Source organism: Pteropus medius, unplaced genomic scaffold (assembly GCF_902729225.1).
Source record: "Pteropus medius unplaced genomic scaffold, Ma_sr-lr_union100, whole genome shotgun sequence".
Taxonomy (NCBI): domain Eukaryota; kingdom Metazoa; phylum Chordata; class Mammalia; order Chiroptera; family Pteropodidae; genus Pteropus; species Pteropus medius.
The window spans coordinates 3,802,351-3,826,812 of record NW_024343578.1 but is presented as its reverse complement, the minus strand read 5'-3'; the positions used below and the strand labels follow the sequence as shown (position 1 = coordinate 3,826,812).

General features: G+C 52.9%; 1 protein-coding gene across 13 annotated transcripts in view; it reads left to right on the top strand.

The window, feature by feature from the left end:
- Nucleotides 1-14,859: 14,859 nt before the first annotated feature.
- Nucleotides 14,860-24,462, top strand: part of DNAH1 (dynein axonemal heavy chain 1) — a 72,983-nt gene continuing 63,380 nt past the window's right edge. For 4 of the 13 annotated variants that reach the window (XR_005653870.1, XM_039867547.1, XM_039867550.1 and 1 more), the window contains exons 1-6: nt 14,868-15,044; nt 18,045-18,420; nt 19,284-19,356; nt 21,634-21,808; nt 22,256-22,412; nt 23,331-23,463. Coding sequence is in view for 11 of the 13 variants with exons in the window: in XM_039867547.1 (XP_039723481.1) it covers nt 18,079-18,420; nt 19,284-19,356; nt 21,634-21,808; nt 22,256-22,412; nt 23,331-23,463 (880 nt within the window). In the remaining 2 variants the exon portion in view is untranslated. Of the gene's footprint in view, nt 15,045-18,044; nt 18,421-19,283; nt 19,357-21,633; nt 21,809-22,255; nt 22,413-23,330; nt 23,464-24,462 lie in introns of those variants that run through there. The other 9 variants (XM_039867549.1, XM_039867548.1, XM_039867542.1 and 6 more) reach the window with 6 other exon arrangements.

The following is a 24,462-nucleotide window of genomic DNA, read 5'->3' as shown; positions in this document are numbered from 1 at the left end:
CAGGAAGCCCTCCCAAGCCTTCTGACCAAGGCAAGTTCCACTTGTCCCATGGAGACTCCTCATAGACATTCCAGAGCACCTATGCTCTCTGGAGAGTGGAAGGGGAGAGAGACATGGGTTCAGCCTGGAGCTGTGACAGGGACAGAGGCAAAGGGAAATCAGCTCCCAGTCCCACACTGCCTAGCCCAACTCCCTAACACCTCTTCTAAAAGCCCTTCAGGCCTCACCAAGCAGGGCCCCAACAACCCAGCTACCACTGGGCCAGCAGCCTCCTCTTGTAGCCTGGGACCTGTGAAAAGAAAGGACTTCCCTCCTTCCTTCCTTCTTTTCTGCCTGCCTGCCTGCCTGCCTTCTACTTTTTATTTAGAAATAATTTAAAACTTGCAGAAAAGTTGTCAGAATAAGGATAGTATGGCATCCATATACCCTTTAGCCATAATCCACTATTGTCAATATTTTGCCTCACTTGCTTTCTCCCTCACATGTTCTCTCTCTCCCCACATAGATATATTACATAATTATATATAATGTATATAATATACATACACACACACATACACTCTGTGCATAATTTTTTTCGTGAACCGTTTGAGAGTAAGTTGCAGGTGTCACAGCTGAAAAGACAGTTTCTTATCTGTTTGTTTCCCAGAGCAAGCCTAGGAGAGCCCAGACCATGTTGTGTGGAATGAATGAAGGTCTGGAACAGGCAAAAAATGAGCAGACACCATCTTTTGGGAGCCTGAGGCCTGGGGACTGGAGGGGTTCAGCCAAGGCCACCTTGAGAGTTGGGCCAGTTTAGGGGTAGGCTCCATGTCCCTCTAATTTTGTTTCTCTCCTTCAGCCTGGGAGGCAGGGAGCCCTTGCCCACTAGAGTGAGCATGTGGTGTTTGCCGGGTGTGGAGCTATAGCATATGTCTGCAGAGATGGCAACAGATGGGTAGGGTGGAGCTGGGAGAGCAAGGATGCCCACGCAGCATCCCCTGGACACACACAGGAGCCTGGGCACTGCCTGGCCCTGGGGGCGCTTGAGAAGACCCAGCTATAGAGGCCCCAGCTGTTGTGCCAAGGACTCAATCCCTTGCCTTTGGGACCCTGCCCAGGGCTCCATGAGGGACAGAACACGGTTGGGGACCCTTCTTGATAGTTGGTCCATGCTGATCAACTCAGAAAGGACAGGATAGAGACTCATCATACTAGGATTTACACAATGGTCCCTGACACAGAGCTGGCATTCCTCTGTGTCCTCCAGCCCCCCCAAAATGGGTTGGAGTCCTATCTGGAGGCCATCCTTCAGATGGCTACTCTCTTATCCTTCCTAACCCCACCTGAAGGTTATGGTTAAGAAGTTTGGCATTAAAAAATCACACCTTGAAAAATAAACTAAGCTCTGAAGTCCCGATTTCCAATTTCCCTTGTAGTGAAGTCTTCCTCCAGGAAGCCTTCCAGACTTTCTGAGATCATCCTACCTACATGGCTCCTAGAGAATGCCAGCCCTGTTTGTTCCTTTGCTGGTTCACACTGATGCTGTCCTCAGGGCCTAGGGCTTTGCCTTTCTGCCTCCTACTGCCCTAGGCCAGGCATGTAACTGATGTCCCATAGATGAATGATGGTGGCTTGATTAGTCCTACTGGGACATTGAGTCTCTCTGATCCCCCTGTGTTCATCATGTCTGAGAGTTTACAGGCTCTGGGCTGGCTGAGGTGGGGGCTGGCAAGGGGACCCACTTGAAAGAGGAAAAAGGCTTGTTCAAGACCACGAGCCTGTCAGGGCAAGGCAGGCCTTCAACTTGGGACTCTGACCACCTGTTCAGCACCTTCTGCTTCCTACTCTGGAGCAATGCCAGGGCACTGGCTGTGGGTCCTTCCTGAACTCCACTTAGGTGACCATAGGACCTGCTGAACTAAGGGAGAAGTCCACCCTTATCTTCCTTCATTTACCCTTATCCTCCCTCTCTGTATTGGTTACCCCCAGCCTCACCCATGTGACAGCCCAGGGGACACCGGCCTCTCCCGCTGCCCATCCCCCTGAAAAGATTTCAGCCAATTAGCACATACAGTATTTACTTAATTAAGATAATGACATAATTAGTGTAACTTGGGCTCCATCACATGGCTTCAAACATGCAATTAGGAGCCGTCAGTGGGAGGCGACATTATGAACATGCTCATTCAATTTTGTTTCCAGCATGGAGGCCACAGCTGCTGCCTCTGCTTGGGAAGGAGGCGGGAGCAGCCGATGTGTGTATGTGTGTGGGGGGTGACTGCTAGCAGCTGACAGCCAGCCTAGGACAGGAGACACATAGGGACAGAAAGACTTTCCAGGCCTGATGAAGTCCCTGACCAAGCCTCTCCCATCATATATGGGCATCACCACCCCCACAACCCCAGAGCAAGACAAAGGTCCTGGTTTGGCTGGGGTGGCTGAGACTGGGAGCCTGAGTGCTCTACGTCCTTCCCACAAGTTCTCTGCCTGAAATGCCACTATTAGCAGGCTGTATCTGCTCTCTTCAGGGCTTTGTTCTCACAGGAGCCACTGACCCTACATGGTAGCCCTATGAGGCCACAGGCTAGAAGGTCTGGGATGACTACTTTTTCCTTATTAGACTAGTGGAGAAATTGAAGCTAAGGGCAAGGAAGGTGGTAGAGCCAATTATGGCAGTGCTGACCCTAAGAAGCAGCCCACCATGGATGGAGATGCCTCGAGCCTACGTCACCCTCAGCTTCAGAGAGGTCTCCTGCCCCATGGAGGGGACAGGCTGCCTTTAGAATCAGTATGGCGGCGGGGGGGGCGGGGGGTGGTCTCCAGTTCTCACTCCCTCAAGCTTCTCCACCCTTCCTCTTACCACCGTCCACAAAGCTGGGAGGCAGGGCCCTGACCCTCCAGAGACTATCCACAGCCTCCCCCTTGGTGAACCTCACAGCTTTGAGGGAAGAGGGTTCAGGGAAGTGAAAGATGGGAATCGGTGCCACCACAGTGCAGATGGGGAAACTAGTGCTGCAGGGCCTCCAAGATGTGCTGTTAGAACTGAAATCAAGCCTTAGCAACCCTATTTCCTGCCTGGCTGAGTCACCAGGGCCAATCTTTTCCCCCAGGCCTCAGTTTCTCTGTATGAATGGAGAGAGCCTATGACCCATAGTCTCAGACATCCTGGGTCTATCTGGAGTCCCCAGGAGATGGGACCCAAGGAATTTGATATCTATCTTCCCTCCCTCCAAATTATGTTGTCATAGTTCTCCCTCCCTTTTGTGTCCTACCTGTGCCCTAAATGGGGGTCAGGGCCCATTAAGAGATATCTTTGAGTGGCGATTGTGTCTGTCTGAGGCTGGGCTCCCTGCTCTTCTTAACTGAGGAATCCCTGTCTGCTATCTGGGAGGCTTGGGGTCTGGTAGGAATCCCAGACCTTTCCACTCAGTGGTGTTCCATCTTATATGCAGCAATATCCCTAGCCAGCTGCACCTTGCTCTTATTTGAGCCCCTCTCCAGGTCTAGAGCCATGTGGTCAGGATGAGCTGATTTGTTTGCTGATCACTGACTATGGGCCAGCCACCTTCGGCCTACCTATTGGGGCAGGGATAGGCAGTGAGGCAGGTAGAGATGAGGGTCACCACCACCTCCAGGGGCTCATGGCCTCAGGATCCAGATAGACCAAGGCCCAAGGGGTCTCTTCCAAATGATAGGCAGAGATAAGTGCTAAGAAGAATCAAGGCCAAGGGCCAAGCGAAGCACACAAGTTCAAACAGGCAGAGGTCCCAACACTCTCCCTCACTAGTCAGGAGCAACAGCACTGCAGGGTCTGGGGGAGGCAGGCATTTCAGTCCACAGCAGATAGGGAAAGGAGCACTTCAGGTGGTAGGATTGGTGTGAGCAGAGGCTAGGAGGCCTGAGTGGGAATGTCGTGTTCAAGTGTAGGTATTTGGGTGGGCCTTGGGGAACTCAAGGAAGGGGCTGGGGACTCTGGCTACTTGAGGGAAGGTCAAGGCATTCCTTCAAAATCAATTCTACAAAAAGTTCCTACTGTGTGCCAGGCATATGGTATCTTAGGCTAGGGATTCAACAAGGTCAAAGACAGATGAAATTCCTGCCCTGATGTTGCCTATTTTCTAGTTGTGGGTTACAGGAAAACAAGAACAATGTCACGTAGGTCCCAGAGTACAGAAGTCCTAACAGTGTGATATGCTAGGAGACTAGGCTGTGAGGTCAGGGAATTCTGCAGTGACATTTAAGCCAAGATATGAAGGATATAGAGGTCAGGGGAAAGAACATTCTAGGCAGAGCAGCAAGTTAAAATCCCTGAGGTCTTAGAGGCACTGAAAGGCAGCCCACATGACTGGGACAAAGAGGAGAAAGGAAATAATGAGACCAGAGGCAGACAGGCAGGCGCTATAGGTTGGACTGAGGCTCATGGACTTTATTCTGTGTAGGACAGGAAGTCATTGGAGGATTTTGAACTAAAAGTGATTTTTAAAAAACCACCGTGGCAGTTATGTGGAGACTGGATTGTGGAGGCCAGAGGACGAGGGCAGAGCTGTCCAGATGTGTGATGATGGTGGCCAGGACTGGAGTGCTTGCTGGAAGGTGATGGGAAGTTGGTGTTGGGATGGTGTTTGGAAGCAGCGCCATCAGGACTCCTGACAGTTGGCTGTGGGGTGGGAGGGAAGATTGTCAAGGGCAGCTCTTCTGTTCCTGAATTGAGCACATGAGCAAATGGTGCAGCTGTATTCAGAAGAGGGGAATGCTGGGAAGAGCTGGCTGGTGAGAGGGAAATTCAGAACCAGCTAGGGCTGGAGGAACCAAGGAAACAGTGGTCAGATTTAAATCTGGAGTTTGAGAGAGAGGACTGCTCCAAGGAAAGAGAGAGTTGATCCATCTTTAGCCATACACACAAGAGCCAAAGTTTCCCATCCAGTCCCAGAGGTTCAAATGAGCCAATCATCTGGAGGTCCCCAGTAGGGGCAAGGCAGGGGCCAGTTGGGAAGGACCCTGCTCTCAGTGCCTCCCTCATATCTTCCCAGTGAGTCAAGACCACCTCAACCCATCCCAAAGCTAGAGAAGTAAATTGATCAGACATACTTGGCTTTCCAAAGCCAAGGCCCAACGGAGAGTGGAAGGTATTGCCATGGAAGTCCTGGAGGCCAGCTGTCCAGGTGATCCTCAGCCCACCCTAACCTGTCCTAGTATAGGAGGGGAGACTCCACTTTGACAGGACCCTATCATGGCTTCAAAGTCTCCTTCAGAGGCTCTAGGGACCTCCATCACCACAAGTGAGCAGTGTATCCTCAAGTGAGCCCCTCACTTCTTTGAGCTTTGGCTCCCCATCAGAGGCAGTTGGAGGAGTAACTCTCTGAGCCCCTCCTTCCCTGTCAGAGGTCTGTGAATTGCAAAAAGCCAGCCAGGTCATGCCTGCTATGCCCTAAGCAGAGCCCAGTGTGGCTTCAGCCAGAATGATGGGGCTAGGCTCAGAATTGCCAATCAGAGCTTTCTTTCCAGGGGCCCTGACACCCAGGTAGGGCACAGGTGGGACCCAAAAGGGAAGGAGAGCTATGACAACATAATTTGGAGGGAGGGAAAATAGATACCAAGTTTCTTCAGGGCAGCCAGAATGATGGGACTCGGGGTGGGGACATGGAATACTGTTCCCACAGGTAAGGACCGTGACCCGTTTTAACCCCTACTCCCAGACTTTCAGATCTTTGGGGCCTATTCCTGGCAAACAGGCATCATTCCTGGGCATCCTTTCTTCAGGGAGAGGAGGTGGCTGCCGCTGCCACCACCAAAGCCATCCTCCAGGACCCACGCGCCTGCATGCAAGCACATTTGGGGATAATTAAGGAAAAATAGGCCTTCCGACCAGTGTAAGTCATTAAGGCCCAATTAAGTAAATTAGTTCCAGGTGTGGATGGCAAGGCTCTAGTGAGGCTGGCGCTGTTTGCTGTAATTTCATTTTCACAGAAGCAGTGGTGACAGTGACCGTAATGGTGGTGGTAAAGGCGGTGGCTTTGTCCCAGGCCTGGAAGCCCATCAGGGAGTTCAGGAGGCTGCCACTGAGCTGGAAGGGGTATGTAAGTGCCAAGCAGGCCGAGGACCATCCATGGAAAACAAGTAGTTGGAGGTTCAAGGTCAGCCAAGCCCAAGGAAACCTATTGCACTCTCAAACTTGTTCCCTCTCTGCAAAGGTGTTGCGGGTAGGGGGTTGTACAAAGCCACCAACAGGCATCTTTCTCCTCTGGCTGAACAGGATGGGTCTATTATGGCTGGAACTTTGGATTTCTTCACATCCCGTGGCTGTCCCCAGGAAGACTATAAAAGGCTTTGCCGAAAGGGGTTTAGAGGCAGTGGGTGAAACCTCCCAAGTCTGGGGCCCCTGCGGAGGACCTGCGGGCCCAGTCTCCTGCCCCAGACATCTCCTAAATCCTCTTCCTTCCTCAGCTTCTACACCCAGCTGACCGTGATGACCTGCCTGTGTGGTACAGCCCTCCCAGTCTTGGTCACATTCTCATGCATTTATCCATTCGGTTGTCACTCACTGAGCATCTCCTCTGTGCTAGGCAGTAGGGCCAGGGCTGGGGACACATGCTGGGAGAGACAAGTCGGACCCTGTCCCATGGCACCCTTTGGTCTCTCTGAGGAAACAGACACACTAATGACCCTGGCCACACAGTTTTGTCATAGCTACAGGAGCACAAGGGTGCTTAACCCAGATCTAGGAGGAAAGATGTCTGAGTTTCAATGAATATGATCCCAGTGAAGAAAGGGCAGATACCTGGTACGTGCCAGGAACTAAATGGGTTTTCCTCTGACCAGATGACAGCACAAGGTGCCAAGTGGGGAGACTGAGGGGCCCATGGAGGAACCAAGGCACAGCTGCAGCTTAGGTACTGGTAACTGGTAGCTAGGAGGTCAGGGCCACGGCTGTGGATCTGGAAAGGAGTGGTTGAGTGTGAGGGATATTTAGGAGTAGAGCTGATGTCAGCCCCCTAGGAAGGAGTCTTGGGAGTGGGGTTGGGCTCTGAGACATCCCCACAGGGCTGAGACTACAGTGAGGGAAGTGAAGTGCCTAAGATGCAAATTTTGGGGTACTTCCTCCCAGCCTTGTGTTCCCACATGTTCTGTCCCTGGTCCTCTGAAGTTTTTCACTAAGAAAGACATCTCAGAAAATGGAAGCTATCCCTGCAGACGAAGCAACAGGGGGATAGTTCTGGACAGAGTGTTTCCCCTCTGTCCTTCAGCCCCTACCTGGGGGGGTGCTGCCTTCTGTGTACCCTTCAGGGTTGGACTGGGGCCAAGGTTGACAATTTAGGGTCTTACATGCTCTGGACAGGTACTCCATTTCCATTCTGATGTCTGAATGACGGGTAACCCATCTAGTTTCTCCTTGAGTGCCTCTCATGACAGGGAGCTCCCTGCCACCTGGGCAGCCTTGGGTCAAGCCATTCTAAAAGTTGTTTTCCTCTGAGTCCAGATCTGCCTTGCACTATCTTCTACCTAACAGTAGCCTCAGCTCTGCCTTCTACTCTTCTCCACCCCTCAGGTGGCTCTGCTGATCATCTTTCCCAAGACAACTTATCCTCTCTGAGCTTCAATGTTCCTACCTGTAAAAGGGGGAAACAGTGATAGCCACCACCAGGGCCAGTGCAAGGATTAAATGACATGATGTACATAAACCTCATGACACACGCTAATTCCTCAATAATTAACCCATAACAACAAAGAATAACTACAGAGGTGGACACTGTCCTCCTCCTGGTGTGGGCTGTCCAGTGGTGTAGCCTCAGCTCAGGCCCTGGTACCCCCACCTGTTGGCCTCAAGTACCAGACCCCCTGCTGCCCCCTCTCATACCCAGCACAGGTGCAGAGCTAATCCCAGAGGAAGATGTTCATGGGGAAGAGGAAGTAACATTTTCTTGAGATGGCTAAGCTGTGTCAAGATATGGGGCCTGTTCTGCTGGTTTGAATAGGTTCTCTGCAATTTCAGGAGCAGTCTCAGCCCAATCCATGTGCCCCCTCTGCCTCTGTAGTCTCCCATTCAGGGGAACCAGTGGTGACTACTAAGGAGGGATGCAGACCCACTCTAATTGAGTTGTCTGCCTGGAGGCAAATCTGGGGTACTTCACCAGACCCCATCATGTCTATGTGTTGCCCTGGTGGTGGGGGTCTTTCCTGAGCCTGAAAGGCCTCAGAGCCACGGATCCCACGGACGGTGGCACACCCTGCGAAGCTCACTCCAAACATGCACAATTGTGGTGATCATTTTTGGGGTCCCAGGCTCCTCCTATCAGACTTCATGGTGCTGAGCCTGGGACAGTGTGCTTGCAGGAACCCTTGGCCCCCACAAAGATAAGAAGAGCCACCCCAGAAAGGAAGGACAAATGGTAGTACAGTCTAATCCCGAAAGCCATCCTGCTACCTTTCTCCTGTGCTATCCCATCGCAGGAGCCATGTCTGCAGCAGCAAAACTGGCCCCTTCCCCAGTGTTCTACTGATACTGAGAGGGTTTTCTTTTGAAAATCAGAGCTTGTTTCAAGGGAACTCCTTTCGATTAAGACAGCAGCAATCATGCTCTCCAACTCCTGGTGACCTGGAATCTCTGAGAGAGAATCACAGGAGAGGGAACTGCAGGTAGAGTCCCAGAGCAGAAAAGTAGGGTGGCCATGGGGGAATGCCAGGTCCTCTGGGTGGGCCAGGGATGATGCTAGGAGAGCAGAGGATGTGTGGTGTTTGTTGGAATCAGCAGGAGCCAGCTTTGTGCAGAGTTGGCCTTGCTTCATTCTCACCTTGGCTGCAGGAGGGAGGGTCTGCCATTACTACAGAACCCCCTTGTTTTTACAGACTGGGGCTCCAAGAGGAGGGACTTCCTCAAGACATAGCTAGAGGGACCTGGGCCACCACAGCCTGCTCCCACCCCTGCCAAATTCTGATGGCTAGGCTCCTCCCAATGGGGGTGCCAGAGGAGGGATGACCTTGGAGGATCAATTTGCATTTAGTTTGGAGGTCTGATGCCTTGAGGTCCTGGGTCCCTAGTAGGCCTGGCTCTGCTACTTGTTTACTGTGGTGTGATCCAGACCAAGGCTCAGCATTGTTCTGTGCTTCAGTTTCCCCAGTTGTACAAGGGAGTTATCAAACTCTGGTTTGGCCCATGTTCTTTTGCCTCACAGAGCCGCAGTGCACCCACCAGGGAGAAGGGGCATTCCCAGGTCCATTCACAGAAGGGAACATGAGGAAGGGGACAGGAGGGCCCAGGCTCCAGGTCACTCTGAGGCCCGCAGACCCAGCTCTGCGGGTGTGGTCAGCCACCAGGAAAGAAGGCTGTGGGGGTCAATGGCCGGCAAAGCCCAGTCTTTTTGGTCTCTTTACCTGTCCCTCTGGCCCTGTCTTCTGTGGTTTGCAACCCCATCCCAGCTGAGTGTGTCCTAAGGCAAGGCCCCCTTCTCCATACCCCCAAGTATGGCTCGTCCACAAAAGCTGGACTGTGACCACACAAAGGGACAGGGATGAAACTGTTGGTTGTCATGACAACCTAGTGGTTGCTGGGACCCAGGGGAGGGGCTTGGCTCTGTGCCTGAGCCCAGGCATCTGGACGACCTCTGAGCATGAGCCGGGGTGACCAAGGAGCCCACAGGGATCCCCCTCTTGCTCTGGGCCCACCAGAGTTGGGCATACAAGGACAATCTTACCTGCTCCATGGCAGCACCTGCTTCCTGAGCCTCCCCGGGTGGCCCCATTATCCTACACCTGCTGCCCACCCCCACCTGCTCCCCTCCTCAAGGCACTCCTCCTCAAGGCACTCCCTGCACATCCCTAGGCCCAGCTGCTTACTCTGAGGCCAGCCAGGAGGGGCTGTGGAATCAGAAGGAGTAGCTGGGAGGGCTCCAGGCAAGAACAGAGGGTTAAGCCAGCTCTGTCTGGCCAGCAGTGTGTACCTTTGACAAGGCTTCTACTTTAGGGCCTCAGTCTCTGGATACGTAAACTGGGAGTAGCCATACCTGCCCTCGGGGCCTCCAAGAGTAAGTTTCCTTCTGCTAAGAAGGAGATCTGAGGCTGAGATGTCCCCAGAGCTGGTTCAGGTAGCTAGGATGAGAAGAGAAGAGGGAAAGGGCTGTCTTGGGTCACATTTTCAGGGCCACCTCTGTTAGGCTGCTTAGAGACCTGATCCCCTCCTTCACACTTAAGAGTCACTACTTGGAGGTAGAGACGACATTTCCCAGAGGACCCTGAGGGTACAAGGGAACTGTACTGTACGGGGGAACCCATCAGTGCCAGGTTTTTGAGTGGCCTATCAGTATTGGGGAAAGAGGAAGACAGGGTGGGGATTTCTCATCCCTCCCACCCCCACTCCCCACAGGGAGAGAGAATGCTGCCAGAGGGTTGCCTGGGGTGGGGGGTGGGGGATTGTCTCTGGTGATCTGACAGTCCAGTTCAGGTGGGGAAACAGAGTCTAGAAACTATCAGTGTCTGGCTCTCTGATACCCACCCCTCACCAGATGAGGGAGGGAGACAAGGGGACACAGGACTGGGAGGCCCCGCCAGATGCTCCTCCCCCTCCTGGAACAGGAATGAGATTCTCCTGGCAACTGGTCTTTGTCTTGTGGCCCACATTCTAGCTGCTCCCTAAACCCTGCATGACAGCCCCATGGTCCCATACTACTATGCTGTGACCTTGGTGAAGTCCCTCCTTGCCACCTCAGTTTGCTGGAGTGTGGGATTACCAAGGAAACTGGAGGCTCCAGCTTCTGCCCTAGCTATTTAAACGTCCCCAGGCCATCATGGGCAGGCCACTGCAGCTGCCCCACCTCTGATAATAAGGAATTCCCTTTCTTGAACAAACCATCCATAGTGACCTGTCTAGAGGCTCTTACATACTCCATCACAGAGGTCTGGTGAGGGCAAAGCTTTTGCCAGAAATGGAGGTATTTGAGGGCAGGGTAACAGTCTTGGTTTCCTCAGTCCACTCTGTTCAGGTGGCCCCAGTACAGGGCTGGGCAGGTTTGTATTCACCACTGTGCAGATGGAAAAACTGAGGCTGAGCAAGGGAAGAGACTTGCCCACCGAATCAACAGCAGGACCTAGGCCTCCTGCCCTATTCATAGACCCCTCTAGGTGTGGGCAAAAGGTCAGAATGGCAGTTTGGTCCCCAAGCTCAGTAAACTCAGGCTCCCTGGAGGGCTGGGGTTGGGGGTACCTGGTGGATTGAAGGGCTGAGACGATGAGGCTACTTACCTAATCTGCCAAGAGATCACTCAGCCGATGCTCACTGACCTCCTTGGGGTCAAGGGGAAATAAGAGACACTTAGAGGTTAATTATGATGAACAGCTCTCTGTGCAGCTTCTCAGGACCCCATGGAAATGTCTTGTGGGAGACATCACTATCCTGTGGCCTGTCACCTGGAGCTTCAGCCCAGGCAGGTAGGGGCTGGTGGGGACCCTCTCCTGGCAGCTGCTTCTGGAGAGCAGAGCCTCAGCATCCTGGACACTGTCCCCTGGCGTGGTCTGGAATTACAGGTCAGAGGGAGATAGGCTGGGAAAGAGGGTGTTAAGGTGGGGTCATGTGGGGCTGCTGGGAAAAGTAGCACCCCCTGGTCCCACTGCTCAAGACCTCCAGTTGGGGGACACAGCAGTGACCACTGTATTGTTGCCTACTAAGTGGTACTGACCATGGTCATTTGAGACCCCTGAGGAGAGAGTATGTTCTGTGGGCTTAGGCAATCAGGGATGGCTTCTCAAGAAGGTATAACCTGAGATGGGATGGCAAGATTCCAGCTGGGAAGTTCCACGTGAGTATAGGTGGGAATGGGGTTAGGCTGCGGGCTGGGATGAGGACTGAGCAGTCATGGGCCAGTGTTCCTCAATCCTTTAGCCACCCAGGACTTCCTTTCTACTCCTCCTCTTTGCGATCTGGGCTTTCAAGGTCCTGTCTGTCAAGCTGACCGCGAGGATCAAAGGAGAATTTGTCTCCATTTTTACTTATCACAGAAAATTCTGGTCAGAGCTGTTTAAAGCCACCTGGCCAATGGCAGAGGGAAGAGGGTCAAGAGAGGCCTGAAGAGAGGATGAACCCCAGATCTCTCCCACCCCTCTGTGATACCCCACGTGCCTGTGACTTAGTTTCTCTTGGCAGCAGCTCAGAGCCCCTAGATTAGCAAAGCAGAAGGAGATCCTAGAAGTCCAAGAGGCCAGCTGGGGGCATGTAGGGAACAGGTAGCTCCAGCCATCATGTCTGGAGGCCTGTCGATCTCTATTCCAGCCGGCTGGCCCCATAAAGTGTCCATTCTGCTGCCCATTCACATAGGGCTTTCATCTCTGCAGCTAGTGAAGCAGTGCTCCCACCTCAGCACTGCCAGGAAGAAAGCACAGGGCGGGAAAGCACAGTTCTTCATGCCCTCACATTCCTCGTTTGAAGGGCATGGGCTGGGGTAGGCATCCTGAGCAGCCTGTCTGCCCAAGCCCTGAGCTTTCAGGCTTCAGAGATGGGCAGAGAACTGCCTCCCCCGCCCCCCAAAAAAAACTCTAGCAGAAAACCGGTCTCCCATCATTTCAACAAGAGCAAATCTAGCCCCCTTTCCAGCCCATACCAGGCAAAAGACTGGCCCTTCCACCTCAGTAGAGCAGGAGCCCAGAGTGGGCTCATGGCTTAGCCCTTGTTCCTCTCCCAAAGAATAGGTAGAAATGGATCAGAAAAGCCTGATCCCATGCCCAACCATTAGAGAAGATGTGGGCATTAAAGGGTAGGTACCTGAGACCCAAGAGAGTAGGCACTGACTCATAGTCTCCTGTCAGAGAGGGAGGGAGGCAGTCACATCTACTCCCCACACCTATAGAGGGACAAGGTGGAGCAACCAGGGCTTCTGGGAAAACCAGCCCCCTGTCATCCCCACTGCTCAAGCCCACCCTCCAGGTGAGGGACACAGCAGTGACCATTGCATAGTAGATGGTGAGTGATACTGTGAGTTTGACCTCCTGAGAGTGGACCCTCTAAGTAGCGACCTGTCCATCTGTCCAGTAACCATGGTCCCTGTGATGTCACTAATCCACTGTGTTGCTTGGCAACTTTTCAGGATTAGCGCTCTGCCCCTGTCATCCCTGACGTCCCACCATGGGCTGATGTTGCCCTGGCAACCGAATGGGTACTGCAGATTTTTGGACAGTTGTACCCAGTGTGGGAAGTGCAAGGCAAAAGCAGAGAAGCAGGTGCCTCTTCACAGGCCGAGTGGGGTACACAGCCTATCCCCAGATCCATGGAGGAGCCAGACTGCCCAAACAGGGCTTTGGTGGTCTCTGTGCCCTTAAAGGTCTGTGGTCACCCTTGCCTCCAATCTCCCTCACACTCCTTTCCACAGCGATCGTTAAGTACGTACTGCATGAATGCCAACAAGACAAGCAAATAAAACCATGGCTGGGGCTCAGGAAAGATTGCACCAGCCCTGAAGGATGAATAGGAGTTGGCCAGGAGTAGGAGTTTGTGGAGCGATGTTCCAGGAAGAGGAAGCAGAAGCCTAGGCAAAGGCCCGATCTCTCTCTCCAGTCACAGCTTACACCCTGCCTCTGTGTTCCTCGTGGCCTGGCTTCTCTCCTATTCAACAGACATTTTACGGTAGGGACAGGGTCCAGTTCAAATCTGGACTCTTAAGTGTCCAGCATAGGCCTGGCACCAATGTCAAAATCAGACATTTATGTGCAGAGCATTAGGTCTTACTACCTCCTTCAATACCAACCTGTCTTACCAAGCCTCAGTTTCCCCACCTAGGAAATGGGGGCAATTTTGAGAAGGCGCTGGGCAGGTATTCTCAGATTGAGGTGGGGTGATTTTTAAATTTTATTTTGGCTTGTAACACACCTCTTTTCCTTACAGAAAAACTGAAAGACCAGTAGAGTGTATATCTGTAAACCTTCAGATTCCCTAATTGTTAGCATTAGACCACTTTTGCTTTATCTTCTTTTTATACTTATCTATAATTTTGCTGAACCATTTGTAAGGAAGTCGCAACAGCAGATATCCTGACATTTGTTCTGAAATTCTTCAGTCTGTATCTGCTAAGACAAGGACAGTTTCCTATATTAGGGGTCCCCAACCTCTGGGCCATGACTGGTACTGCGTCAGTGGCCTGTTAGGAACAGGACTGCACAGCAGGAGGTGAGCGGCAGGCCAGAGAGTGAAGATTCATCTGTATTTGCAGCCCCTCCCTAGAGCTAGCATTACCACCTCAGGCATTAGATTCTTGTAGGAGCACTGGTCCCTGATGCCAAAGAGGTTGGGGACCACTGTCCTATATAACCACAATACCATTATCACATCTAAAAAACAATAAACATAATTCAATATCCAGGGCAAGCAGGAGGCTCAGAGCCTGCACCTATGCCAGGTCATTGGAGCACTTGGTGCCTGAGACCAGGGAGGGGGTGCAAATGCACCCACTGCCCACTCTGAGGAGGTGGAGGAGTTGCCTGATAGCTGGATGTGACTGTTATGCTGAACCCCCACCATTCTCCCTGCCGCCTCCCCCACCACCACATAAACACACACACACACACACACACACACACACACACACACACACACACACACACACACACACGCGAGCGCGCGAACCAGAAGCGGCTCCTTCAACAGTGACTTGACTGACCATTGGTCCCAGTCCCCGCAGCTGTGGCTTAAATACCAACGTCCAATTCGTAAATTTCCCCAGTTATTCTCCTCAAATTATTTACATAGCTTAAAAATTCAGATTTCTCTCATAGCATTCGACTTTTACTTTTGTCTCTTACTCTGGAAGAGTCTGGGAGAGAAGATGGATAATGGAGCCTGGATTTGAGAACCTAGAGCGCGGACACTTTCCCGCCCCCCGGAAGTGGCCCAGGCCGGGGAGGGGAAGCAGCGAGTCGGGCGGGAGGAACCAAGTCCCGGAGTGCGTGGGGGAGGCCGATGCAGACCTCGGGGAGATTCCGACGGAAACTGCGGCCCCACGGTGCCGGATGGTGCCATCCCTTAGCAACGGGCCCAGCCTCCCTCCCTAGAGACGAGCCGCCAGACCAGACGCTGCGCCTTGTAGCCGGTAGGTTGGTAGGTCTTTGGGGCCCAGGCGTGGCGGAGGGAGCACTGGCAGGGAGTCCTCGATAAGGAGCAGAGGGTGAGTGGACAGGAAGGAGGACATCTTCCCGCCCAGAGTCCACATCCCTGCCCATGAGTCTGCGGCCGTTTCCAGAGCCTTGGCCAGTGGGAAAGGAGTGGGGGGGCTCGGTTTTAAACGACCGTGCAGATGAGTCCAGTACTTACCAGACCGATTTTTTGGGCCCCACTCCTTGCCCCCAACCTGTGAAAGACCCAGGCCGGGAAGGAGCTGAGATTCTGGTCCTGAGCAGCCACCCAGTCCCTCTCCTGATCCTGACCACATCCAGTCTCCTTTGTCCTCAATGTCCCCATCTATAAAGTGGCAGAGTGCTGCTGTATCTCTCTTAAGTTGTTACACAGATCAACTTGCTGCCTTTAATCACCCCATTCATTAGGCAAACACTTTCTAGGCCTGTTTTCATTCTGGTTCTGCCAGATCTTGGCTGTGTGGCCTTTGCAAGTTTCTTGACTTCTCTAGACTTTAGTTTCCTTGTTTGTGGATCGGTGGTAATAGTAGTACCTGTTGTGAGGATTAAATACCCTTGTTCATCTGTGTCCATCCAACCCAGTGCCTGGTGGGGTGATTGGGTCACATGAGTTGAATGTCAGTGAATCTAACCTGAAGCTTCCTCTAGCTCAAGCCAATAAGGCTCCCAGGTGATCTGACTGGGGAGAAATAACCTGGGTTCAAATTCCAGCTGTGCTTCTTGCTGTGTGACTTCACACAGGTTACTTAATCTCTCTGAGCCTTGTTTTCCTCATATCTGAGAAATGAGGATAGTCTCAGTTCCTACCTCAGAAGCTTAAGTGAGATGATGTGTGAACTACATCTAAACCCCTTAATAATATCACCATTCCCAACACTGGGCCACCCTGGCAACTTACTGGCCAATTCCCTCACACAAATGAGGGAGAGTGCCCATGCAGAGGCTGCCATCACCCCCCTGGGGCTGTGACAGAAGACAGTGGTCTTTCTGTCTGTCTGTCTGTCTGTCTGTGTCTGTCACAGGTCCTGTGCACACTGGCAATGTACAAGTGCCCAGAGCTTGGGTGGGACTGGAAGGTAGCCATCAATCCTTGTAAAGGGCTGAGGGACAAAGAAGAAACAAGACTCTGAGTTTGCAACTCACTCTCACACCTTCTTTCTTGGAACACGTCTGGATGTATGCCCCCACTGCCAACCTGCTCAGAGGGAAATGGTTCACAGGAGTAGCAAATCCCCTGCCCCCCATCACAGACTCCTTTTGCCCCCAGAGACACTGAGGTGTCTTGGACATTTCTGCATCTATTTCCATCAATCCTTACACCAGTGAAGCAGCCAAGCATATTCAAGCCCATTTGAGAGCTGGGGAAACCAGGGAATGGAACACTTTCCTGTCGAGCTGGGACCTTAGTCTCTCTAAGGCCTAACTCTGTTGTTTATTTTGTTTGAGGATGAGGCAGTCAGCTGTAGGTTTGCAGCCATAATAGGGCTGAACCCTAGTGAGTTTTCTGGGTTTTTTAGGGTGCTCTGGGAAGGGCTGGTGACTGTCAGGTGGACCACACTTAGCATTGTTTTCAGCACCTACCCTGGGAGGCAGCTGGCCACCCAGGAGTGGATTCAGGGAGCAGATTTCTGGTGGAACATGCTTGACTGGCTAGAAACTGGTCAGCCTTTGGGCTCAGAGTCTGGGGCTTCCTGCCAGAGTCTCATCTGCCCTTTACAGTCCCTTAAACAGTCTTGCCAACTCACCACCCTCTTCTTAGAAATGGACTCAGCGGCTACAGGCTACTTTGGCACTGCTGGGGAGGTTGCTCCGGACAGCCCTGGCTGCCCACCCACCTTTCAGGTCAGTCCAGGCAAGATTCCCCTGCCATGAGCCAACAGGAGGTCTACACCAGCCAGTCCCACCAATGGCTAAAATAAAGACGATGGGGCACAGAACACCCAGCCAAAAGGGGGCACCTGTGCTGCAAGCTCCTGGCTACCAGCATGCAGGGGGTGGGAAATGGAATGGGGCAGAGAAAGGGTATGTTACTTGGGCCAGGCCCTTATTTCCCTTTGTTAAGGTGTTCCCATTTTTTATTGAAAATTTTATCGAAATAGTTGTAGACTCACTCCATTTTTATCTTTGCATCAGCATTACATGAAAATGCCCTTGTCCAATTTCTTATAATGCTCCCCTGACCAAGGAGTTCCCCCTGGTGATGCATTTTGAGGTAACCAAAAGCAACAGTGGCTTGGCAAGGGCTTGCTCACCCCAAAATGAAAATTCTGCACAACCTCAACCTTGAGATGGTGGATGAGCATGCAATCCAGTGGCACATCTACTTTGCGGAGACAGGAAGGTGTATGTTTCCTAAACTAAGCTGACCCAGCTCAGTTGCTGGCAGTGAGATCTATGGGCCAGGGGAGAGTCAAGGCCCCTCTGTGAAGGCCACCTAGTCCTCTGGCTTCTGAGGTATGGTTAGGGGGCAGGCATGGGTGGGGGAGGAAGGGCATGGCCCAGTGCCCCACAAGGGGAGAGACAGGGCATCTAGCAGGGGTGGGGGCAATGGGTCTGTCTCTGGGTGCAAGTCATTTTGGGGAAATGGCCCTTATTCATTGAGTGAATAAGCTCTGGGCTGCCCTCCTTTTCTCCCCTTGTGAGAAGCCAGGCCTTGCTCTCTAACGTGGGTGGAGGGGGTAGGCAAGTGCAGAAGGATGCACTATGGGTAGGAGCATTTGCAGAGCTTCTCAGACTCCCCTTACTCAGCCCTGACTCTGGGGTCTCATTACTCACATGCAGCATACAGGGAAAGGGGGGCCCCTGTCTCCTGATGGGACCCTCCCTGCACTGTGTGTCTATCCAGATTAGGCAGAGACCACTCCTTCCCTCTCCCATCCCTTTTCCGTTATCCATGGTGCTCCTAGGAACTGAGCAGAGGCTAGCAAGGACCCAGTGATGCTGATATCTTCTCCTAGGATCTCTGGCTGGGGTATCGCCCTGAGAAGCAGCATGGAGCAGCCTAACAAAGAAGGATGCAGCCCAGGAAGGAACCCTGAGGGTCCAGAGTGCAGCAGTACTGCTGAGGGCCGAGAGTCTAGTCCTCTGAGGAGGAGTCATGCGGGCCTAGAGCATAATCTGAGGAAGATTCTTCTGAGATCAGATTCTGGGTCAGAGAAGTCTCCTCCAAGCCCTGACCCCAAGCTCCCAGCTTTACCCCTGCCCCTCATACTGTCAGACTTGGGGCAGCCCCGGAAGTTGCCCCTGACAAGCACTGATAAGAAGTACCCAGTGATGAAGCAGCGTGGGTTCTACTCTGACATCCTCAGCCCTGGAACCTTGGATCAACTTGGGGTGAGTGTGGCAGCCATACCCTACCAACCCTGAGCCCTCCTTGTGGGTTCCATTTATGCATCCTTTTATTTATTCATCCATTCTTCTGCCCTTCTATCCTTCCATTCTTCCTTCCCTCCTTCCTTTTTTCTTTCCATCCATTTGTTCACGTATCCATCCATTATCCATCCATCTATCAATTTGTCCATCCATCCGCCTACCCACACATCCACCCTTCTCTTTATCCTTCTGACCATCCATCTATCTGTCCATTTACTTATCTATTCATTCATTCAACAATTCATTACTGAGCACCTGCTCTGTGGCGGACCCTGAACTGAGCACTGGAGACCGTGAAGATGAAATATACATAGGGCTTTGGTCAGGGAGCTCCCTCCCAGCCCTGGTTTGGGAGGGGTCCTTAGATGAAGTGGCATACTGTTGAGATATAAAATATGGTAAGGGCTAGGGGGAGTGTCCCAGGCAAAGGGAACTGAAAGTATAAAGGCTTGGTGTCCCCGACAGAGCCCATGGCCCAAGCAAAGGAAGAGGGTATACTGTGAAGGGAGAGATTGATGTTTGAGGCACATGGAGGAAGGAGAGAGGACGACTAAAGAGTCCACAGCCCCATAGGTACTAGACAGCCTTAGGAAAGTTTTAGGCATGGGGAGGGCCAAAAGAGATAGAACAAGGACCCAGTGATAATCCATTATGCCTGGGGTGCCAGAGTGGCCTTTGGGAGGAGAGGTACACAAGGAAACCCTTGCTGACCTACCCCCATGTCCCTGGTGAAATTGAAGGAGACACCTGGCCTTGGGGTCCCCCCAGGTCCTTCCTTTCCCAAGATCTTTACACCCTCTCAGGGTTCTGGGGTTTGGTTTTAGGAAGTATGCCGTGGCCCCTGCATGAAACAGGACCTCCTGCGGCAGTCTGACCTTGACCAGTTCACTCCAAAAGGTCAGTGCCCAGGAGGGCTGGGTGGGTGCGTGTATTTAGAAGCAGGGCTGCTAGTCTCAGGGAGATGGTCTCTTCCTGGCTGAAGGTCTCAGTTTCCTCAACTTTAAATGAGGATAATAAGAGATAAGGTGCTTTGCAAGGGCACAGCTCACAGTGAGTGCCCAGTGAACCACAACTGCGTTATCCTGACTCTTAGCAGAGCCGTGACAAGGGCACTGCAGTGGCTTAGGCTGCTGAGGGCCAGGGCTCTAGTTCCCTCCACCCAGCTGGGGATGGTAAGAGTGTATTTTCTGCCTCTCTTGGAATGGGGCTTAGAGGAGGCCAGGACTGTGTCTGAGCGGCTCCCTGCTAGGGCCCCAGCACCTACAACAGGGCCTGGCACAGGAAGGTGGCCAGGAGATGTTTCCTACAGAAGAAAAGGAGAACTCTGCTCTCAGTCTCTGTGATGAGTCTTGTAAGGACTGGGACAGGTCTGCAAGGAGTAGAAGCAGTCTCTAGTGGCAGAGGGAAGAATAGAGTGGCTCCAGGAGAGGCAGTGAACAGGGTGGGACCAGGAGAGGCAGTGAACAGAGTGACAATAAGGAATTAGGTGGAGCCCTCCCACCTGGCTGGCAGACAAGATGTCTCCTTCAATCAGGCACAGATGCCCCATGGTCCTATCTGTCTGCCCCTCTTCTCCAACCCTAGGAGAGGCCTGGCTCCTTGATGATACTACCCAGATTAGTCCTCTGAGGGCCCTCAAGCCCCTTAACCCCCAAAAGTGGCACAAGAAACATCACATGCATGTTCATTTGTGCTGTGATCTGAGGATCCAGCCTATTTTGTTCAACAGTCTCACAACTATATGGCCCAGAAAATGGTTACAAACCACAAATATAAGAGCTGTGGTGGTGCTGGGAACGGTGCTCCCACCATCCGTGGTGGAGTAGGGTCAGGGTGGTCAGCAACTCTGCAAGCCCCATCCACGTGAGGACAAGCAGCCCTTAAATGCCACAGGTGATAGCAGGCAGGGTTCTTGGCCAGCAATAGAAGTCCACTCCATTGCCAGAAGGCTAAGAGGAGTGCTTAAGAAGACTGCTTTGGGCTCATGGATGCAATGGGGGCCAGAGGCAGGCTTTGCTCCCCTCACCTTGGCTCCTGCTTGGCCCCTGAGACTCAGGGCCAGATTCAGAAGCCCAAGGTTCTGGAAGTGGAATGGGGTCATGGGCCCTCAGGCTTAAGAGCAGGCGATTAGGGATCTGAAAACCACCTTCTTGGCCAGTCCTTTTTTGGTGCTGTGAGGTTCCCCCAAGCACCTGGCAGCTCTGGTGAGAGAATGGACTTCAGCTGAAGCCAGGTGGCCTCCGCTGAGCCTCTGGAGGCTTCTGTGGGGCCCCAAAGGGTACCCTCAAGGTGGGCATTCTTGCAGTGACTCTACCTCTGACTGCAGAGAGGTGGCAAGGCCCAAGGAGAGGTCACCAGAGCTTCCCAGGAGAGTGGAGGGAGGCCACCACTGAGCTGTCCTGAGCCCATCAAACCCCTGGGGAGGATGGCTCATCTCCTGAAGCTTGTTTCACACTCTATTTCCTACCTCTATGGTCTCAGCTTTCCTGAGAGTTTCCTTTCCACTTGATAGCCTGAAGGCAACTCCTCAGTCCCAGGCAAACTGGAACAGTCACGCTATAGATGTCTCTGTCCACCAACTTCCTTCCCCTAGACCTGGAATGAAGCCTCTGTATGCCCTGATTATCTAAGTAGGGGTGGCCATTTTGTGACTCGAAGGTCCCCCAGGGCCCAGATGGTGGTGCCTCTGATCCTACAATATCTAGGAGGTCTTGGGTCTGCAAATGGCCCCAGGGAGTGAATGGTGTTCAGACTCTGAAATGCTCGGGAATCCTCTGGGGTAGGGGTGGCAGAAACCCATTGCAGATGTGCAGGGAGTTGCCTCTTTGCCTTCCTATCCATTTGTAATCACCGCTGGTAGTTTGATTCAACATCTGGCCTGAGTAACGGCCACTGGTACTGGGGTCATGGGTAGCATAGAGGGGAAAGATTGAGCATGCTGCCTCTGGGTAGGAAGAGTAGGACCAAAACAGTCCCTTGTCTTTCCAGGCTTGTTCTCCCTTGGGTGCCTTGTGCCACATCTGGCTTCTCCCCACCACTGCCTGACCATAGGCTAGCTCTGAGCTTCCAGTGACCCAAAGTGTTCATGCCTGGTACCTACATAGCACTTTGTGTTGTGGGGTATTGAGCCCCGGCCTGAGCCTCTGCAGCTTCTGCCCCTTTGTCCACTTCCAGTCGGAACTTTTGAGATTCCTAAGGACTTCGAGGAACGCCTGGAGCTTCAGTGCATCGGGTCCACCACCCAGTTGCTCACCCAGGTTGACTTCCCACTGCAGGCCTATGAGCCCAAGGTGCAGGTGCCTTTCCTGGTGCTGCCGGGCCAGTGCCCCCGCAAGATTGAGATTGAGAGGTATGGCTGGGTGGGAGGGCCTGTCCTCCAGGAGGCGGTATCCACCCAACTCAGGGAATAAGAGACAACAGGATATTCAGTGACCATCCCCATGGCTGAGGTTACTAAAATAGGTCTATGTGCAAGTGTTCAAATCAAATCCTCTAGCCCCTTATCCTCTAGCCTCTAGTCTCTTAATAGGAACAAATTGCTTTTCTTGCTGTGGAATTGGGGAGGCTGGCATTTGGGTCAATATAATAGAACTGCCAAGCAGGACAGAAAGGCAGTTGGAGTGTAGGACACCAGTCCCAGCTACCCCACCATTTCCTGATGCATCACAGAGAGGCAGAGGGCCTGGAGGGGTCCATGGGCCCCATCTCTACCCCACAACCCTGTGGACTCTTGCTGACACCCCTGGAACCACCTCACATGAGCCATCATGAGATTCTCCTCCTCTTCCTCTGCCAGGAGGAAGCGGCTGTACCTAAGCCTGGATATTGAGCAGTTGCTGGCCAGTGAGGGCATCGACTCCAACCAGCTCATGCCCAGGCACCCAGACCCCTACCAACCCCAGACCATCGAGCAAGGCCATGACCCGCTCTTCCCCATCTATCTCCCACTAAAGGTGAGCCCAGTTTCCACGGAGGGCCAGTGGTCAGGGGGTGGGGGTGCAGGACCTCAGCCAAGAGGTCAGACTGGAAAGGGGACCCTACAGCAATTACAAGTGCTTACTTGTCAAACAGGGCAACTGCATAATTAGAACCCCTAGGGGTCTTAAGCATCCTAGGCTGGGAAAGGAGGGGCCCCAGGACCCCTGGGACACTGATTTTCTGCTTCTTCCCTGGGAACCTGGGTATCCTGTGGGCCTGCTTCTGCCCCCACCTCACCCATAGTCACCAAAAAACAGCCCAATTAGACTGTGGAGTATATACAGGATTTCCTGACCACTATTCCGGGCTCACTGGGATGGGGAGACTGGGAGTGGAGGAGGGCATCATTGTAGCCCCTTTAGGGTCCCAATGGGAAAATGGTCTAAGGAGAAGAAAGAGGGCAGATAGCCTGCTCTAGCCCCTCCCTCACCCTTCCTCTCCATGGCCCTTGCCTGGTGGTCTCTGTGGGGAGGCAGAGCTGAATCCAGATGCACATCACCCTAGTAAGAGTGGCCTTCTGACAACCCTGAATCTCCATCCTTTCCAAGTCTGGATGGGGCACTCAGGAAAATCCAAAGGCCATCTCTTCCCTCAGACCTGAGCTGGATGACCCTTGGCAGTGGGGGAGAGAGTTTATATCCTGCTCTGAGTCGTCAGGTACCCCTCTGCCTGAACCTCAGGGTGGTGTGGCTGGACGAGGATTCAGGATTTCCTAGAGCAAGATCCCATGGGCCCTGTGAGCAGTAGAGGAGGGACTCAGCTCTCTGGCACCCAATCTGCAGCTCCTGCATCTGGGGAGGAGCCTATGTAGACACCGCTATCCTTTGGCATGCCCAGCCTACTCAGGCCCCCCTGGGATGAGCCTTCTCTTCCTGATGTCTGCTTTCTTCCAGGTGTTTGACAATGAGGAGTTTGACTGCCGGACTCCCAGCGAGTGGATCAACATGGGCTTGGAGCCAGGGTCTCAGGACAGGAGACCTGTTCCAGGAAAAGCCCTCCTGCCTACCAACGACTTTCTGGGACATGGTGAGCAGGGCCAGCCTGGGTAGGGGGAAGGATCCTGGTCTGCATCATCCCATCCCAGCAGCAGCCCTTTCATGGGGCCTGCCCTGAGGCCTGGAAGCCCTGGGAGTGGAACCTCCCAGCTGGGATACAGGCCAAGGGACTGGCCACACAGAGGCAGGAAATGCAGAGACCAGAGATGGCACTGGTCAGAGGACTGGGAAAGGGACAGCTGGATGGTGTCTAATGTTGAAAAGAAAAAACTTTGGTAACAAAAAATATACGTGCTTGTTATAGATATTCAGATGTGCGTAAGGGGCACAAGCCCTTCCATCCCGCCACCCGGAAATCACCATTGCTCCAGCTCTGACTGGCTTCTCCGCTTTCACATCTACATGGATAACACACACACGATTGCAAACACACACATACACACCATAACACATGTTCACAGGCATGCTCACTGTCACACACACTATCCCACACACTTACATAGTCACACTCATATGCATATTTTTACCATATAAACACACACTTACTCCTATCGTCACCCATTTGCAACCACTATCACACCCCTCCATACACATACCTGCACGGATGCCCAGGTTTGCTCAGTCTTATCTGTATCTGCCCCTCCTTTGGCCCCAGGACTGCCCTGGCTGCCGTGGAGGCACTCTCCAGTTTGCTGCTGTTAGAAACAGTGCCAGCGTGAACTTCCACAGCCACCACTCCAGCCTGTGTGGCTGGTCTCTGTGCAGGCCTCCTAAGAAGGTCTGGCTTATGAGGTTGGAGACTGGACGTGGCCATGCTCCTGTGCAGGGCTGAGGGCCAGCCTGCTCCCTGCCCAGTGGGTGGACAAGCCACCATGGAGTGAGGAGTGGGCCAAGTAGGCCAGCACCCAGGAGGCAGGTAGGATTGTGAGAGCCATGATCGTTTTAAGACTGCTCAGCTTCCAGGGGGCCCACAGTGAATCCATTGAGCATGCTGTTTATGTTGAGTTTATGTTTCAATTTAAAATCAGGT